Source organism: Hylobates moloch, unplaced genomic scaffold (assembly GCF_009828535.3).
Source record: "Hylobates moloch isolate HMO894 unplaced genomic scaffold, HMol_V3 SCAFFOLD_1, whole genome shotgun sequence".
Lineage (NCBI taxonomy): Eukaryota > Metazoa > Chordata > Mammalia > Primates > Hylobatidae > Hylobates > Hylobates moloch.
Window position 1 is genome coordinate 167,806,695 of NW_026652276.1, and position 20,751 is coordinate 167,827,445.

The 20,751-nt window shown below is 37.0% G+C and overlaps 1 protein-coding gene across 2 annotated transcripts in view; it reads left to right on the forward strand.

Moving 5' to 3' along the window:
• CDK6 (cyclin dependent kinase 6) overlaps positions 1-20,751 on the forward strand; it is a 233,703-nt gene that overhangs the window by 196,419 nt on the left and 16,533 nt on the right. The window contains exons 5-6 of one of the 2 annotated variants that reach the window (XM_058424585.1): positions 19,081-19,131; positions 19,245-19,273. In XM_058424585.1, the coding sequence (XP_058280568.1) occupies positions 19,081-19,131; positions 19,245-19,273 (80 nt within the window). The remainder of the gene's footprint in view (positions 1-19,080; positions 19,132-19,244; positions 19,274-20,751) is intronic. The other variant, XM_058424582.1, reaches the window with a different exon arrangement.

Below are 20,751 nucleotides of genomic sequence, written 5' to 3' on the forward strand. Positions count from 1 at the left end.
GTACTTTAACTGTTACCTTTCTTATCTAAGGCTGTGTGGCTGGCTCACTGGTTTTAATCAAGTAAAGAGCAATGACTTATGCATTTAATGATCTCACTAGACACAATTTCCTTTCATATTGGTTTGTAAGACAGGTGCTATCCTCTCCCATCTCAGGTGGGACTCAAAAGGCCCATTTGTTTCAATATTCCTGAACCATGTAGGATCAGCAATCTGGACTCTTTCTTAAAAATCTTATAAAAATCTGTATAATGTATGCATCTTATGTAAGATTATTTTTTAAATAGTATGTATTATGTTCTTTCATTTAACAAAAGTATACATGGTTGTTGTAGAGCTTTTAAAATACAAGTAAAGAGTATAAGTCTATAGTATCTTGTTATACCAGAAAGTAAGAAAATGCTCAAAAAATACGGGAACATACCAAAAAGGCACAGAATTTAGCTTGAAGGAGCCACTGGACAAATATAAAACAATTTGGGCATCAAAATACATAATTATAGTAAAAGATTATAATCTCCTGAATAAAATTAAAATCCATGAGTCCATGCTGATATAAATAAAGTGGGAGAAAAGAGAGCTTTGTCTTACGGTAGACTGACAATCAATAATAACAGAGTGAATGATGGAGTTAGAAAATCATCAATGGATGATGCTAAAACTACTGAGTGGACATTTCATCAGGAGATTTACATAGTGTCAAAATGGCTCTTTACAAGATACTTGCTTTAAAAATAAAAATAAGAAAAGAAAGAAGAAAGAAAAATAAACCATAAACCAGTGACCAAGAGATGATCATTACTAATGGTTTAATAGTTATCTTTCAACTGTTTTTCCTATGCATTGTAACATTTTAATTTTCTTATAAAATTAGATCATGCTTTTTTGTAATCTGCTTTTCTTATATAAAAATGTATCTGGATCTTATTTATTTGTATTTAAATATTCCCTGGCACATAGTAGGCATGTAGTCAATATTGGCTGGGTGAATGAAATTTGCAAGACTTTAAGGAAAGCTGTGATGCACATTCATATAAGTAAAGTTTTCTTCATTCTCATGATTATTCCTTTAGGACTAACTCCCGGAAGTGGAATAATGATACAAAGCATATTCAAAACCCTGAGCCCTTTGATACATGGAGCCAAATTGCCCTCCAGAAAGATTTTTCTACTTTATTTTCCCTCCAGGGGTGTATTAAATGAATGTCATTCAATACATTTTTAAGGAGGAAGATTGGGATTAAATGTGTGTGAAATACCCAGGGTAAGACCCAGAAGTCGTCAGCCAGAAAGTAATAGTCATCCAAATTCTTTTCTCTGTATCTGTAGGTTAGATTCTGTCAGGACCAAAAGCTGGGATTAGTAAGAGTTTTCAAAGCCTTCAGTCATAGAAAATGGAGTTTTTGTTGATATGGGAAGCTCCAAGTTGGGATAGACTCTTATTTTCATTAAGCCAGTCATATACCATATAATGTGCTATACCATCCTTCTTTTGTATCTATTGAAAAATCCTATCAGCTGCACTGGACCTGAAGTCTACTATGTCAAAGTAAATGATAAAGAGAAAAACCTGGTTCCTGTTTGTGATAGGCTAGCATTGAACATCACTGTTATCAACATAGAACCTCCATGAGGGCCCCCTTCCATTTGCACTTTGATGCTGGCTACTTAGCACACTTAACACCAGCTGTTTCCAGTGCCGTTTCCAAAGGTGGGCAGAGCAAGGTGCAGGATACATATACGTTCCATGGGCAGCTGAGCAGCGTGCTCTCTTGTGCTAGCCAGTGCCTGTGGCAACCCTTCCCTCCTGACTTCAACCACCCCCCTAGTTGCAGCCAGGTGGTGTATTATCTCCTGATCTATACATTAAATATATTATTAAGGAGAACCCAGAAGAAGATATTTAGAGAGATAGATACCCTTGGATTCAAAAGATGAGCAATCAGAAAAATTATACCATAATTTGAATTTGCTTATATTTTCCTTTTTGGCTTTCACTGGCTAGCATGTTCTCAAGTGATGACAGTTGGGCTGATTGAGAGCCGTTAGTCAAATCCAGTAACAGTATTAATCTGTGGTTGGAAATGACTGTTAAAGTAAGTGCCAGGCTATTCAGTTGTGGTTTTTCTTCCAGCTTCCAATGGTGCCAGGCTTCCAGCAGGAGGAATAGAGGCTGTGGTAAGGGAAACCGTTGGTAAACGAAAGAAACCAGAAACTGTCACTACCCATAACAACGAAACAACAAAAAAATTTACAGAAAAGGAAGGGGAGACAAAGGAAATTGTTTAAAGTGGTTGAAGCCTGTACAGTTTGATGTGATCATTAGGCGCGAGGGTGCCGCAGCATGGTGGTGCCTAAGACACTGACTCCAATTTTCCAGTGAGAACAGAAAGGCTTTAAGCACCAAAGCCATGCTGTCCGGTAATACTGCTGAGCAAGAAAGCTTTTCTTGAAGGAAGAGAATAGTGTTTAATTGTATTTTTGTCAGTCTCCTAACATGCTCCTCAGACCACTAATATGCAAAAGAACCTAAGGATCTGGTCACAAAGTTACGTCAAAAGAGTTTACCCCATAGTCCTTTTTACTGCCTTTTGCAGAACAAACGTTTAATAATGTCACTATTGTTCATTGGTTATCAAGAAATAACTCATTGTAACTGAGAAGTGCTTAGCAAAGAATCTATCTCGTGTAGTTTTTTTAATTCAAGTACTTTAAGGAGGCAGCTTTTCTACGTGTGTTCACCAAAGCTCCAAGATTTTTTTTTAATATTTTGAGAAAATATTTTCAGTAAATCTGTATTCATTGAATGAAATATTAAGTGGATCCATAAAGAAGCAGATGATATAAGTCCCAGGGTAACATCAGGAGAATCTGAATACAGTGTAGCTGAAGCATTTCATCACCCCTCAACAAGAAAATTGCTATTTTGCCAACTATTCTACCACGTTGCAGTGTTTCTAAGATCTACATTTTTTTCACATTTATTTCTAAAATCAAAATGTGAATCGCAGTCAATTGGTGACATCTTAGAGTTGATGAGATATGGTGGTTCTCCTGGAAGAGCGAAAGTTAGTAATTTTCAGCATGTCATTGGCATCCAATGTTTGTTTAACTCTGGGCGGGGGGGTCAAAAGACATCTTCAAGCGCTACTGAAGAAGACATATTTAATTTGTGGACATTTTTATTATAATTTAATAGGTAAGTGATGTTCCTTCAAGGCATTCAAGGAACCCACTCTGGAATAGACTAAAGAGACTCTGAGTCAGTTAGTGTTGCCCACGAGGGTCACAGCCGGTCAATGGCAGACCTGGACTGAGGTTCCTGCCCAGTCTGGAGGGTCAACACAGGGTGTGTTGTCCTGCTGCCTGTCAGAGCAGGCACAAAGCAAGACTCAGTGAAGCAGACCCCAATTTGCTCTGAAGCATCCTTCTATCTGGGCATTGGCAGAACTCCCAAATAAGTGGGTAAAGGTACCAAAAAAGTTCAGCCTCAAATGAGTGGGTCAGTAAGACATGAGACAGTAAAACGTTGTTCAATTGTGGGACATGGGATTGGCGTGGCAGAGTCACTCTGCTCCATGCTCAGCCTGCAGCCTCCTCCTGGTATCAAGGCCTTCCTACTTCCAGGTTCATCTTTTGAAATATATCATTTATTTTCAAAATATACTGATGTTAATAAAAATAATGCCAAAGATATACTAAAAGTTTATTTTCTATATCTTTTGGCAAATTTATAAATTTCCATATAAAGAAAATGAAAATGTCTTTTAAATTTTTTAGCATGCAAAACCACAGTAATCCAAAGTATACATTAGTTATGAGCTAAAATTATACCATCTGAAGGTGCATTTTATGAGCAATGCATACAATGTCTATTAACAAATGATACCAACATGTTATTTGTAATATGTTAAATACTTTTACTCATAATGCTTTGTAAGCTTTAAAGGGCCCTACTTAATTAGATGAGATAAATGAACACAATACAAACTTTCATTTTTTTTTAATGCCTTTCAGCAAGTGGTCAAATTTTGAAATTTATCTCAACGTTCTCTTTTTTCTGCTTCCCCAAAACATGGTAATCACCTTGTATGTATACCATCGGCCTTGTCGTTGGCTGTTATTGCATAGTAGATGTTAGAGTTTTTAAATTTGATATTTGATCTTGACTTAACCTAAGTCTGAGTTTCTCCCTTTGAAATAAGGATAATGATATTTACCTAGCAGAGTGTTATTAGGAGTAAATGAGACAACATATGTAAAACAAAGCAAAGCAGCCCCTTTCCTGTAATAAGTGTTCAGTAAATTGAATTTATTATTATTATTAGCTGTTGATGTTGAAGAAAAGTTATTTACTCAACACTTTTTAGGTCACACTGGTTTTTATCTACTTAATTTCTTAAAAATAATGATCTTAAGGTGAAATTCTTTTACATATTTCCTTAAAATTCTTCAGGATTTTTATCTAGCCAAAAGTGGTCAGAAGTTATTTTATAGTTTGGAAGAATCTAAATTTCATTTTCAAGGAAAATGTGTCCCTCAGTTATAATGCCAAGACTACGAGTGATGATCAAGAAGTCTAACTGGTCAGTAATTAAACTTTATATTGGAAGTAGACATTTATTTGCTTAATATTCCAAAATCTGACTAAATTGTTTTCTAAATTCAAACGGAGTTTTTGTTTTTTTTTTGTTTGTTTTTTGTTTTTTGTTTTTTTTTGAGACAGAGTCTCGCTGTCGCCCAGGCTGGAGTGCAGTGGCGCGATCTCGGCTCACTGCAGGCTCCGCCCCCCAGGGTTGACGCCATTCTCCTGCCTCAGCCTCCTGAGTAGCTGGGACTACAGGCGCCCGCCACCTCGCCCGGCTAATTTTTTGTATTTTTAGTAGAGACAGGGTTTCACCGTGTTAGCCAGGATGGTCTCGATCTCCTGACCTTGTGATCCGCCCGCCTCGGCCTCCCAAAGTGCTGGGATTACAGGCATGAGCCACCGCGCCCGGCCAAACGGAGTTTTTGAGTAAAACAGTCAGTTGCTATTTAACCCGTAGGTCTGTAAAACCTGACAGCCCTCTGTGGCCACATAGTCTTAAGTACAGTATAGAAGAAATACCTCCCGAGGCTTTTGTTTTATGTCTACATATTCATCTCTTTCTAAAACCGTAAGTGTAGCAACATGTGGCTGCATTTTTAACAACTATTATTGTATTTTCATATTAAAAAGTAATATACTAGCAAAATTTTTGAAGTTTTCATTTAGGAAAATACAATCAGGCTGGGCACAGTGGCTCACACACCTAAATCCCAGCACTTTGGGAGGCCGAGGTGGGCAGATCACCTGAGGTCAGAAGTTCGAGACCAGCCTGGCTAACATGGCAAAACCCCATCTCTACTAAAAATACAAAAATTAGTCAGCATGGTGGTGCATGCCTGTAATCTCAGCTACTTGGGAGGCTGAGGCAGGAGAATCGCTTGAACCCAGGAGGCAGAAGTTGCAGTGAGCCAAGATTGCGCCACTGCACTCCAGCCTGGGCACTCCGTCTCAGGGGAAAAAAAAAACATATTTCATAAATATTTTATCTTTTTTAACATATATTTTTACCAAAATGTAATTATTTCCTGTACATGCTGCTTTTTATCAGATGCTGTTTCATTTCTTATGAGTGACATAAAACCTTTGCCAGTGATATTTTTCTCTTAAAAAATCAAAAATATGACAGAGTTGTACCTCTCTAGAGAATGTATAATGCAAATGAATCTTATATATAATCATATCCCCTCAGCCTTCTCATTCTTGTAAGTTCATTTGCTTCATAAATAAACTAAATAGTTTGTACTGAAACCAGAAGTTGACCCTAATATTTGTGTTGGCTGGGCACAGTGACGCACGCCTGTAATCCCAGCACTTTGCGAGGCTAAGGCAGCGGATCGCTTGAGCTCAGGAGTTCGAAACCAGCCTGAGCAACATGGCAAAACCCTGTCTCTACAAAACAAAAAATACAAAAATTAGCCTGGTGTGGTGGCACGCCCCTGTGGTCCCAGCTATTCAGGAGGCTGAGGTCGGTGAATGATTGACCCGGAAAATGGAGGCTTCAGCAAGCTGAGATCGCTTCACTGCACCCCAGCCTGGGCAACAGAATGAGATCTTGTCTCAAAAAATAATAATAATAACAAATTTAAAAATATTTGTTATAACTTTTTTTAAATGTGCTATGATAGATTGCATTTAAATACTTGATAAAATAGTATTGTTTAGAAATCCTGATTAGCAAAACTGATTACTGCTCCTGCTCTTATCACGTCCCTGACTATGTCTAAGTTACAGAATCTTCTCAGCCATAGTCCTCACCTAAATAAGGAAATGCATTTATCCCCTTATTTGTCATTTTCCTAACTTCATCATCTTTAAAGTTTTCTTAGTGATCTTTTTAAATAGCACAGCAGGGTATCATGGGTAAATTAAATCTAGAGATTTGGTCCAAAGATAGGACCAAAATAACAGCATTGAATTTTCCTTGCATATTTAGTCATAATGAAACAAGGAAAAGAAACCACAGGGCAGAGAAAAAGGAGAAGGTAATACAGTATTAAGCAAAAATAAATAACTTTGGAACGAGTAAGAGTTCATTCTATTTGTTCTTGATTGGTAGCCTTACTTTTACTCAGCAGGTTAATTTTATTTCTCAGCAGTTCTAACTGCTTCATTCACATGGTTTATTATTTTGTTATTTTCTTTCATGATATGGAGTACGACAGAAGCTGTGATATCTGTTTTTTTACAGATGAGCAGAGATTAAGTGGCCTGCCTGCACTCTGGGATTTATTTGTTAATCAGTTACAGAGCCAGCACTAAGAGCTGGATCTTCTGTCTCCTGGTCTTTACTCCTTTCCATAACATGTGGTAAAGTGCTTCTCCCTTGTTCTAAAGAAATCTCTACAGGGAACCTAACACTGCCCTGATCTAGAAACAGCATTGTTACCTGACAGGCTGGTTTGCCAGGATGACCATTCTTAAGTGTTTTAGGGAGCTAGGATTTGTCTTTTTTTCCCAAGAGGAAGTAGCAATAAACTCTGCACCAAAAATAACGCTTTAGCTGCTAAATTCTGCTTAGTAGGTGGTTTCCCAAGGATGATCCAATGCAATGAGTCATCCCTCTGAGCACTCACTGCACATTATTTCTTTTTACTGATCCTCGGTGCTTTTGGTTGCATGTTTTTTAACCTTTAGAGCCCTCCTGGGAGGTTCAGAGTCTTCTCACTATGAATATAAAACAGACTCTACTACATCCCCCCACATGTCCCTCTTGTCCTTTACTTCCTACACTTTTCAAATCTAAGATAATCCCTCACTTAGGTGAACAGTCAGGATCATGTCCAAAGATAAAAGATCAGCAGTAAGTTTCTCCAGAGTTAGCAGCAGCTCCATCTCATTCCCAGTATAAAAATCAAAAATGTAGATGGATATAAGTCAATGTGTGGAATCTGTATCAAGAAAACTATAAAACTTGATTGAGATACATAATAATGAGTTTCCTAGATATAGAGAATATTTGATTATTAGAAATCTATTAAATATTCCATTTTCCTGAACAAGAAGATTGAATAGTTGTAAGGATATAAAAGGTTTCCAAATTAATTCATAGGTTTATGCAACTCCAGTCAGAATTCCAGTGGGATTTCCTGAAATGCATTTGGAAGAGTTAAACTGGTGAAAATAGCCAAGAATTTTTTGTTACCAAAAAAAAAAAAAAGTTATGAAGAGAAACTCCTGCTACCAAGCACTAAAATACATTATGCAACTACAATAATAAAAATAATGTGGTACCAGCAGAAGTGACAGACATTAATGGAACAGAATAGAGAATGAGACTTGAAACCCTGATTTAGGAAGTGATGCAATTTATCATAAATCACATATCTGGGAAGACAGAACGGCATATGCAACAAATGAGAATAGGATAATTGGTCAATTTCATGGGGGAAAAATGGTAACCTGATTAGATTCTCACTGTTCCTCACCACAGAGCAAATGACAGATGGCTTAAAGAGTTAAATATTAAAAGTGAAACCATGAAAGAATAAACTATAAGAAGTATTTGTGACCCTAGATGGTGATATATTTTCAAAGCGTTAAAAAGTCACAAACAAAAATACTAATATATTTGATTATATAAAAATTGAAAACTTTTGTTCATCAGAAAATAAAAACACTGCCAAGTTAAAAAGCACATGATAATCTTGGAGAAAATGAATGAATATGACAAAGGTGTAATATCCTTAATGAATAAAAGAGCTCTTAAAATTAATTGGGAAGCCACTAGCACATCCCACTGTAGCTACACTACATTCCTATCACACTCTGTACATATCACAGTGCTAAATCATTTTATACTCATAATACAGTTCAGATGACACAAGACAGTATTAGAAGTTCAGATCTTATTTTCCATTCACATATTCTTTGTCCAAAGGCAGTTTAAGGAAACTAACACATTACATTATGCTATAAATACTTCAGAACAGTTTGTCCACATTGACACTTCCATTTCCTAAAATGAAACCCTTGCTGGCCCACAGAGGGGAAAAAAAAAAAGGCTAGCTTTGTTAACCAGCTTTATTTCAACAAGCACATCCACATGGTAAGAACTTCCTCTGATGAGTCATCCACAGTTGTCAAACACCAACTTTCCTTTGTTTGGCCCGTGCAGAAATCAGGTCTGTGGAAGCACAGTTCAAGAATCTGAATCATTTAATTGTGTTTTATTCATATCTGAATTTGCATCTGTCACAAACCCAATGTGTCCACCGTGAAAAATTGCATCCTTCAAATATTACTGAACAAAAAACCCTATCCAAATAGGTCTGTTCTGTCTAGATTGTCTGTGAAATTTCTGAGGAATGTTGTGGGCTCTGTTTCCTGTACCAAATTGTTGAGTTATCACACATCATTGGATTCTACCCAAAGTGTGCTGGATAGGCATATTATATTCAGACAGGATACCAGTTGTCTTTACCATTCATAAAAGAAAAAGAAAAGATTACTCCTGCTCCCTGCCATAAGATATAAACTAAGAGGTAGGTGAAAATGTGTGTACCCATAGTTTTTTTAATGTGTCCTTGATTTCTTTTCTTCACCAAGGTTTGAGTTTTTTTCAGTCATAGCTTTGTTATGCACTTTCTTGTCACCCTGTACTTGTTCAAAACTAAGGACTATAGTCAAGACTGAGATCCTGCCCTGGGATTGGTGCCATCTTAGCTTGTTTGGAAAAAAAAAAAAGAAGATCTTTAGAGATACCATCATATCCATTTGTATATAAAAAGAGAAAAGAATGGAAGGGGTGCTGTGTAATTTATTTTCATCTATTTACTCTATTTTCCAAATTTTCTACAATGCATGTATATTTTATAATCAAGATAATCTGTTACTTTTTAAATTTTTTATTTTTAATTTTTGTGGATACATAATAGATATATATGGGGTACATGAGATGTTTTGATATAGGCATGCAATAATTTGTTATTTTTAACAGTACCCATGATGAATCATTCAAAATATAAATTCAGTAAATAAGCTTTTTGAAAAAGTTAAACTTGCTGTTGGGCCAGTAAAATTTTATTCTGATAAAATAAATGCTAGCTTTTGTTGATTAATCAACACACTAAACTCACAATACTAGACACTGGTAGACAATATCACTGACATTCAAGGGCCAGAGCCCTTATTTATATGTTGAGCACATTATAATTTTTTAAGGAAAAAATGAGAAAATCAGTCTTTCAGTGTTTGGACTATTTTTAACCAATGATTGAATCCAATTTGAGAATATTTTTAGATCATTTGTAATGCGCTATGACTGATACTTTTGGTTCCATTTTGAGCAAATCTTTTTTTTTTTTTTAAAGAAGCCACTTCAGCCAACAGACACTTCCATTTCAGAAAATGTCTAGTGATTATTTTCCCCCAAAGGCAACATGAAAACCTTCAGCCTCAGAAAGATGTCATTTTACTGACATCCGGCTGATGTCAATATTAGAGTTTTTGCAAGAGAAAGGTGTGTGAGCATAGAGGTGATGATAATTATATACTCAAAGACACACCCACGACAGAGCCCATAAGACTCCCTTTGGCAAAAAATGTTGTATTGAAGACAAAACCAGTGGATTCAGAGGTTAAAAGTAAGAAGTGGTTTTGAGAGCCACATTTTAGTTACCGTAATGTATGTAGTATTTGCTGTTGAAATGTCTCTATTAGACAGACTTACTTTTGTATTTTCTAATTTTTATTTCTTGTGTCAATATTGCTTTGAAGTCAGCCTATCATGAGAGAAAACTTGACTCACTTAGCTAGTTCATTTTCAGAGGTGTGTGTTACTGATTAATGTAGCACTCTCTCTTGCTCCACCTACATAGCACTTCAGAATCATTCTCAACCCAGCTTACAGCCTATCGCTACCAACCGGACTGGATGAAATCTCCTTGTCGTCCTGTATGTGTAGGTAGCTCCACCCCAGTGACCCCCTAGTTGTGGTTGCCTCCTTAGATCCAGCACTTCCTGCAGACTATTAATTTAACCATGTGGACCTAACCATAGGCAATGCTCTTTCCCTGCAAAAGAGGCAAGATGCGTATAGTTTTACAAAGTCATTTACTGAAAGAGAGAAATAACATCTTGAATTGTGGTATGAGGAGGGAACTCCCCCCTGGTGTAGTCCCTTATTACACAGTAGCAATGAGTTATTAGGAAAAAAGAGAATAAAACCTGTCTGTCTGGACCACTTTCGTTCTGATTGTTTTGAGGTATGCTCATTTGATTTTTTGTAAACAGCCTGCCCCACTGAAATAACAAAGAACTTAATTTTTTTTAAAAATTCTGTCTTCTACAGCCTCTTGCTCTGAGTCTCCTGGATAGGGTGACCAACCATCCCAGTTTGCCTGGGACAGAGAGGTTTCCCAGGACACAGCATTTTCAGTACTGAAACTGGGACAATCTTAGGCAAACTGGGCTCGTTGGTTACCCTATTCCTGGGCCCTCTCCTACCCAAATGACCAGGTATTGAAGAACAACAGTGTTAAGGTTCCTACTCAGGAACGAATTCCCTGGTAAAGCTTTTCCTTCTCTCCCAGGAAGGCACAGTATAAAGCAAGACTGGGAGTTGTGAGACAGAATAAGTTTATTATGTGGTATGGTGAGGTTCTAATTTGGTCGAGTGATATCTCTAGTTCAGAGTTCTGCTGCAGAGTGAAGGCAATTGATAAGCCCTGAGCCCAGTTAATAATCAGAGCCTCACTAATTAATCAGTGGCACCCATTTTGCCAGGTGTCCCTGATCGTCTCTAATCATCTATTCTGTCTCCACACCACACCATCACCCTTGCTCCAAATGACCTTCCAGCATGTTGTCATTAAAGTTTGTCGATGCTAAGCTCAATTTAAACTATAGTATTAAAGCTAGAATTTCCACAAGGGAGCAGAAGGGTTATCCAAGCTCTGTGGTTGAAGAGACAGAAGACAGTATTCCCCAGAGTGTTGAGCCTGCGATATCTGACTATTAAAGAAGCCCATGGTGACAGGGGTGATTCCATGGGGGTACCATATCCTTGACTTGCCTCCAATTTTTTAATAATACTAATATAAAGTCTTTACCCTTGCGAATTATAGCTTCCTAAGTTTGACTCAGGTTTATTTTCCTGGTTCTAAAACTTTCTTTCAGTTGCAAAGTTATTCAGTACTTGCTAGTCACCTAACTTCATGGTTAGAGTGAGAATTAAAATGCAATAATGCATTAGGAATCCAGCCCTTAGAAAGTGCTAAATACATCATCGTTTCTTTCCCAGCCTTAAGCATCCCCCTGAACAGTGTGATTGGAGAGCAAGAGATAAGGGAGGCTTTGGAAGGGAAATAAATAAATAAATAAATCATGTAATTTGGCGAGAAAAAAATATCAAAAAGTATATAAAATGAAGAGTTGGATCCTAATCACAGAAAGACAAATCACATTTGTTGCTGCTATAGTGGACAAGAATGTGCCAGCCCAGCTTTTTAATTTTAAAATTATAGAAGATATATTATATTCATTAATATGAGGAAGGACGTGTTACTGACTAAATGTTTGTGTCCCTCCCAAAATTCTTACATTGAAGCCCTAACCCCCAATGTGATGCTATTTGGAGATGGGGCTTTTGGGAGATTATTAGGGTTAAATGAGGTCATGAGGATGGGGCTCCCATGATTGGATTAGTGCCATTATAAGAAGAGACACCAAAGAGCATACCCTCTCTCTAGCCACATGAGTACATAGCAAGAAGGCAGGTACAAGCCAGGAAGAGGAATCTTACCAGAACCCTAAATTGTTGAGTTACCATGCTGGCACCCTGATCTCAGGCTTTCTACCCTCCAGAACCACAAAAAAATTAATTTCTGTTGTTTAAGCCACCCAGTTTGCAGTACTCTGTTATTGCAGCCTGAGCAGACTAAGGCAGGGAGAGATGACACTGGGAGAATAGAAATGAAATTATTTGAATGTTTAAGAGAAATAACTATTTATTGGAAATGGGAGATACCCATTCAATTTTTGTCATAGTGATTAGAAATGACTTCATCTCAATGACCGCTTAGTCTTACTTTAGTCATATGTAAAATTTACTCAGTAAATATATTAATTTATGAGTTTTGTAATGTTTCAGGAATCTGTAGTAGTTTGGTGAGTTCTAGTTTAATTTTAATCCTCAATTTTGAGTTGAAAAATGGTAGGGTTTGTCTCTCTGCTCTCCCTCTCTTTCTTTCTCTCTGTCTCTCTCTCTAGAGGAAGTTACTCATAGTCCAATAAATATGAGCCCTCTGTGGATAAATAAATTATTCACATCTGGTAACAAGGAAAAATTAATTCAGCTATTTATTTTTAAGGAAATTACCAGACTCATAGTCCCTCCTATGGACAGTGATGCCAGCACACTCTCTAACTTGTGTTAGAGACACAAGTCTTTCCTGTAAGTGGCACCTCCCTTCCCTGGCAGAGGTTTTTTCCTATCAGTCTCGGTCTCTGTGACGGAACTTCGTCTCAGATTCTTCTTTTTGCCACGGTCTTTCCTTCTCATTACTTGGGCTTTAAATTGTTTTCTTCCGTGCTCTTTCCCACCAGCCCTTCTCCCTTTCTGGACCAGTTTTACTTCAAGTGCGTCTTTCCCCTCCTCACTCTCCTTAATCCTATACTGTTTTGCCTTTGCTACAGTTTTTCTCAACACTTCTCTTTCTTTGTCTTCCAAGGAGACCATCCCTAGCCTGCATACCTGGCTGGAGCAAGCACTGGAGGGCAAAGTTCCTATCCTGCTTGCCTCTTGCTGCTTCTGTGAAGGTTTTCGCAAGGTTTTGGATATAGAAGAATAATTGTCAGCCAGCCCCAGTTTTTAAATACACATTATTTGCAGGCAGATATTGTCTGGTGCCACAGGCAGATTAAAGCATAAGCAGATACAACAGTATAAATCGGATTTGGAGTTGGCTCTTGGTGTGTATACATCTAATCATATATATATATATCTGCAGATACACCTGCTTGCACTTGAATTCCCAGAGATGAACCAAGGAAGTGAATTTTGAGACAGGAGGAGCTGAAGTTGAAGGAAAGAAGGAACAGAAAGCCTTCTTGCAGGGGGGAGCAATAACCACTCAGCATGTATTAATTGAGTTCTAATTATAGCCAAACTGGGCAGTAAATTAAGTACTCTGAATACAGAATCAAGTGAGGGTTGGCCCTGTCCTCAGAGAACTTCCAGTTTGTGTGTAGAGATCAACAGGTAAACGAATATAATAGAGTGCCTTAGCATTAAAGTAGGGAATGAAGAGGTGAGGTGAACAGATCATATACGTGCAGTATATGGCAAGAGGCAATGTTGTCGGGTTTTTTCCTTCTGATTTTAAAACTAACACTCATAAAACGCAGTATAGAAAAGTAGAAAAATGCAGAAAACAAATCATTCATCATCTCACCATCCAAAGTGAAGCATAAGATAATAGTTTCATATCAGTGCCTTTTTTTTGCATGCATAGGTATTTTTGGTTTATTATTTAACCCTAATCTGATAAATCAGGTGTTTGGAAAGATTCAGATCATAACAATAGATTATCAAAACTTGTAGAGCACATGTCTCCAGACAAGTACTTGACTGAATATATGGTAAAATGTTTGTCACTATACTTTAATACCGTGTGCTTAAAGCCTTTCATATATGTAGACCTAACAGTTTTCCTAGCAGTTTTTTTTTTTTATTTATTTTTGTGTGTATATGGATGGGTTCCAAATTCTTAGCAGTTTTTTTACCCTCCTCCTGAATCTGTAATGTCTGCTTGGAAATATAATTTCCTAACCACCTTTTTTAACAGCTCTATCAAAATATAATTGATATAACCACACAATTCACCTATATAAATAGTACAATTCAGTGTTTTTTTCAGTTTAGCGTATTCAGAGTTGTACCACTATCACCACAATCGATTTTAGAACATTTTTATCTCCCCAAAAAGAAATGCCATACCCATTAGCAGTCTGTCTTAGTCAGCTTGGGCTGCTAACAAAAAACTGGATTGGCTTATAAACAACAAAAAGTTCTTCCTCGCAGTTCTGGAGGCTGGGAAGTCCAAGGTCAGAGCCAGTATCTGGAGAGGGTTCATTTCCTCATTCATTGATGATTGTCATCTTGCTGTGTCTTCATATGGCGAAAGGGACAAGGGAGCCTTCCAGGGTCTCTCTTATGAGGGCACTAATCCCTTTTATGACATAATTACCTCCCAAAGGCCCCAGTTCCTAATGCCGTCACCTTAGGGATTAGGATTTCAACACAGGAAATTTTCAGGGGCACAGACCTTCAGTCTGTATACAGTCAGTTCCCTCAAATCCCCTAGTCGCAGGCAACCACCAGTCTACTTTCTGATCCTATAAATTTACATTGTCTATGTAAATGGAATCATATTATGTGTGGTCGTTTGTGACTGGCTTCTTTTACTGAGCATAATGGTTTCAAGGGTCCTCCATGTTGTCTCAGTATATCATTCTTTTTATGACTCAATGATATTCCATTGTAAGTCCATACCACATTCTGTTTATCCATTTATCAGTTGATGGACGTTAGGATTGTTTCCACTTTTTGGCTATTATGAATAATGCTGCTATGAACATTATTCATGTACAAGTTTTTATGTGGACCTGTATGTTAATGCTTTTGGGTATATACATAGGTATGCCTAAGTACCTTTTTTGCATATTATTCATTCTCAAATTTCAGTGAAATGTTTTATATAATTTTATTATACAAGGAAAATATTTAAAACTAAATCAGTTACCTTCTAGTCTCTTCTCCCCACCACCTCCATCTGTCTCATTCTGCCAGACTTTACTAATAATATAATACAAACTTAAAATCATGCTTCTCCTTTCAAGTCATGTTCAGACTTCCGTCAAGTTCTGATCATCTTCTTCTAAATGTCTTTACATCTCTAGCCATTTCCTTGTCCCACCTAGTTGAGACCCTTGTCATCTTACTTGTACACTGACTTTCCAGTTGACCTCCTTAGCTTGGTTTTCATCCCTTCTTATTGACTCAGTAAACCCCTGCCAAATTAGTCTTTCTAAAACACTCTTTCTATATTGCTGTTCATTGAAGTCAGACAGATCAGCTTAGCCACTTACTCATCTGTGTTTCCTTAGATGTTACTTTACTTCCCATCTGTAAAAGTAAGTTAATCAAACCACTTCCTAACATTCTATTAAGATGAAATGATTACCGCAACTTCTGTCTCCCACTGGTAAAATGAGGTAAACTTCTGTTTGGTGATTCTGCATTTGTATAACTTGTCTCCTTGTCTCCTGTTATTAATGTGTAAATACATATTATATGTATATCATATGACTATTATATTATATGTATATTACATACATTATAATTATATACTTTAAAATATAATCTATATTTTTTATATATGTATTTTTTAGTATTTCCCAGCACCAATTACAGCCATATGTACTTAGTGGGTAATCAGTCAATTAGTGTGTACTAAGTAGATCAGTTAATTGATTTTCTGCTTAATCCAGTTATTTGAATTGGTGGTAATTGTAAGGTGATAAGTTAACAATTTTAACTTAACTGATAACAACTCTAGAATAGAATGTGATAATGAGTATAAAATAATAGATATTCTCCACTAATATTTTTTTGAAAGATCACTTTATGAACATGGAAAATTCTTCCACTAATCAAGAAAAATAGCCGTCAAAGCATAGCTGCAGGTCAAATACAGGTTACAAAGGTGTTCTATAGGTTAACCCATGACTTCCTTGTCTTTTGAGTACAATAAAAGTATTGTAACTAAATGAAATCTTTCATCCCCTGTTATGCATGAATCATTTCCTTTCTATAGCAGACATACCAGTATACACTTCTCATCTGTTAAAAAACATACCCAACTTCTAAATGTTGTTTGCCACTGTTACTGTGATTACAAATGATATCTGTGCATTTTTGAGTTGTTTTTTTAAAAAGGTATATAATCTGAAACTTAGTCCCCTTGGTAATGTGACCTGAGAAAATTTATCTCACTGATAGACTTAAATACTTGGTGAGGTTTTTTTTTTTTTTTTTTTTTTTTTTGCAAAACTGCATACAGGAAGTGATATTGCCAATTCAGAATTAATTAATCCTTATTGAAAAATGTGGCATTCATCCTTTAGAAAATTCTTTTCTTGATAAATTTGTAAGAGCTGTAACATGTAAGCAATATTTAGTGACCCCAGAGGAAAGACTGTTAGACTTAAATGTGACTTGGACCTCACCACATGGTGGCAAATGGTTCCTTCCTTGCTAGTTCACTATGTGAAATACTTTACGTGATTATCTGGGTATAATATTGGCCAGGAATAAGAGAGATGTCTGTGTGTGTGTGTGTGTGTGTGTGTGTGTGTGTGTGTTTAGTTACCACTTAATTGTAACTCTGCTATAAGCTGGGCATTCTAGTAGATGAGATATATTCATAATCTCACTTAGTTGATCCTATGAGGTAAGTATCATTATTTCCATTTTACAAATGAAGCAACTAAGTTAAAGAAATTAAGAGACTTTCCTAAGATCATATAGGAAGAAACAGCTAAATAGAGATTCACTCCCAGGACAGTCCATTGCCAAACAGACCCTTTCCCCAGTCAAAAAAAAATCTTGAAAAATCAACATGTTAACTAAAAAGAAATAAAAGGAGAAGGGAATATTGTGCCCTTAATTAAGTCATGTAACATCTCCAGTACTCAGTTTCCTCATCTGAAAATAGGGATGATTATACTACTACATTTCTCCTAGAATTTTTGTGAGAATCAAGTGAGATTATGTTTGGGGCACTTGGCACTAGGCCAGATACAACATTCATGCTCAATAAATTATAGTTGTTAAGATTCCATTTTTTGCCTTTTTTTGGAAGTTTTAGAAAAAAACTTGGACTTCTCACCTTGTCATCTTTTAAGACCTGTCAAGATGTCTTTTAGAGCCCAACTTCGTGATTCTTTATGAATTTGGCTGCATTAGTGATATGCAGGTGGCTTATATTAGTTTTATAGGACTGCCGCAACAAAATTCCAGACTGGATTGCTTAAATAACAAAAGCTCATTTTCTCACAGTTCTGGAGGCTGGAAGTCCAAGATGAAGGTGTCAGCAGGTTTGGTTTCTTCTGAGGGCCCTCTTTTAGGCTTACCTTCTCATGGTTCTCACATGTTTATTTCTCTGTGTGCATGTGCACCCCTGATGTCTCTTTGTGTCCAAATGGCTTCTTCTTACAAGGAAAACAGTCAGATTTGATTAGGGCCCACCCTATCTTATTTTAATTACTTATTTAAAGGCTCTATCTCCAAATACAGTTAAATTCGGAGATCTTGGGAGTTGGGCTTCAACATGAATTTGGGGGGGAAAAATTCAGCCTATCACCTTGCCATAAGTAAATTCTTTTCCACTGCATTTGGAAATAATTATTTTCAGGAATAGTAACATGAATAGAAAGTATGGTTGAGAAACGTTAAGGTGTGTTCTAACCACTGAAATGCTATGACTGCAGGATTCTCCATATATGGTCGTATATAGTGAGTTCATTTATTGTGCACAGAAAATATTTAAGAGGTCAAGTTTAAGGCTCTATAATTTGATATATAATATAAAAAGATATGATACCTGATAATAGACTACAAATATTTTAATACATTAATGTTGAAAATTACCTGTTTATGGCGTTTGTTGAGGAAGGAATCAGGGAATGTTTATTTGTGTACCATAGGTGTCTGCAAAATCAAATAAAATGTTTAGTAACTGCATCTGTCAGAGTAAAGCTCTATGGCGGGATTTATAGGGAAACCTAGAGAAGTCTCCTCCCTCAAGGGGCTACTTGATCTTCTTGGGGAAATGCCAGAAATGTCACAAAATGACCTTTTTTAATTGCCAGTTAAATGCTCAACGTAGACAAGGAAGGCTGTGTGTTCGAAGCAGACACAATTGCCTCTAAAGCCCAGAGTTAAGATTTAGAACTTGTAATGGTTAGCTGCCATAATATTGGGAGGAAGAAGAGTGGTATAATTAGAAAAATAGACCCAGAGGTGGTTCACTGCAGCACTGAGGACAAATGAAAGGAGAGAGACCCATGAGGAAGTACTCTGATAGCAGAGTAGTATGGAAAAAGTGCTCTGAGAAATATCAAAGAATCCTACCTATTCATGATTCAAGACTAGGATGGTGGTATGTTCCACCTTATCACGAAGTTAAGCAGATCTTTGAAACCTGGAACTGAATTTGACGGTAGCACTGTTGTTAGAATGACTGCAAATAGAATGCCCATGATTGTAAAACATGGAATTCATCTACCACCAGGTATTCATGAGAGATCCTAACCCATACGTGAAATGCAGGGAAAACCTTCACTTACCAAAGGAAAAATGTCTCCATTTTTTTACTTCTTCTCAACCTATAAAGAATATTTTGCTTCCTGTGAAACAATGATAATGGCAAATATGATTGAAATGTAATCTGAGAACATTTCTTATTTAAAATGTGTCTTTATTCTTTTAGGCCTCTTTTTCGTGGAAGTTCAGATGTTGATCAACTAGGAAAAATCTTGGAGTAAGTAATAACTATAATTTTACACCAGTGTCCATAGCATTAAAACATTTACAGTGACTTTCCTCTGACATGCATATCATGTGTTTATCTCTTGTCTTTCTTACTTCAAGCAGCTGCTGCAGACAGTGTTACTATTTGTGTGGTGAGTGGAGACATGGTAGAAGTGCCATTTTATGCAGAGCCCTAACTGCTCTGCTCTGGAAGCTTGTATGTTGCTTGTGTGGATCTTTTTGCTGCTCCTCTTTCTTCGTGTGGCTGAGCTCCAGTTCTTTAGTTCAAATACATTTTCTGCTTGTGGTCATTTCAAAAGCACCCACCATCAGAGATGGGACGCCTGGTGATCAAGTACCCATCCTTGTCCAGTGAGCTTCCTGTCCCCATTGAGTATCCTTGGTCACCCCAGTTGGTTCTGCATTGTTTTGTTTTGTTTTCCTGGGCGAAGGATGGTATGCTACACATCTCGTTTTCCTTTGGAGCACCAAAATAGAAAATGAGAACCCTAAGTCTTTGGCAAAATAACTCTGCAACTTCGAGAAAGTCATTTAAAACACCTCGTGAAGGGCTTACACGGTGCCTGGCACATAGTAAGCGCTTTAAAAAGTTATCTATTACTGTTATTATTAGAGTTTATCATTAATTATTTAACCTTTTAGTTCCTTAACTTCATCTGAGAAATGAAACTCTGACTTAAATTCTCTATAAGATCCTTTCTTGTGCTCAAATTCTTTGGTTTCAGTTACATCGCTCGTTGACGATTTACATAGTTTCATTCATGTCTGCATGTTCATGCATGTATGCATTCATGTTTCTAGAATGTAACTGGGGCACTTCTTCTCACAAAGCATGCAGTGTGGCCTCCTTTTTTGGGTTTTTGTGTTTGAAAGGCCCATCCGAATTGGAGTGGAGTAGGAAAAAAGTGGGAGTTCTAGACCAAAAATAGCCCTGATCTTTGGTCTGTGACATTTTATAGGAATCCCAGTGATTTTTATGAAATTCGAAGTCTGTAAGACTGCAAAAAAAAAAAAAAAAAAAAAAAACCACTCCTAAAGAACAGATTTTCGTATCAGCACTGTCTACTCAAGCATGACTACTTAAAACAGTTAATAAAACTGGAACCTGATTTTGTTCTTCTAGTGACTAGAAGCAGCTAGACTTCTGTTAATGCCAGTGCTACTGCTGAGTCAGAACATAGTAGCTTTAAGGCCTGAATCACATTTGCTAGTTTTTTATGCCTGGGGGCTTCCTGGGTCCAGGGCAGTGATGCTACTGCTCCTACTGCTGACCACGCTGTACAGTGGATAAATTCAACACAAAGCCTTCATGTTACCCCTGCTTCTGAATGGCAAGTTCTTTAATCACTCAATGATGAACTCCCATCTATTTTTCCCCGTGACTGTTGAATATATTTTGTGTGCATGTGATCATAAAGAGGAAACTAGGGAAAGCAGACATACTGATGACCTTCTGTTAAAAGGAAAGAGAATCTTGACTGAAGTCAGCTTGCCAGGACTTGAAGGCCATCACCTTCTTTCCCTTATTTATACTACCTGATAGTTGTGTCTACCTCCAGCACTGATGTCTGCAATCTTGTTAACATTGTTAGTGCCCGCTTAGTACATG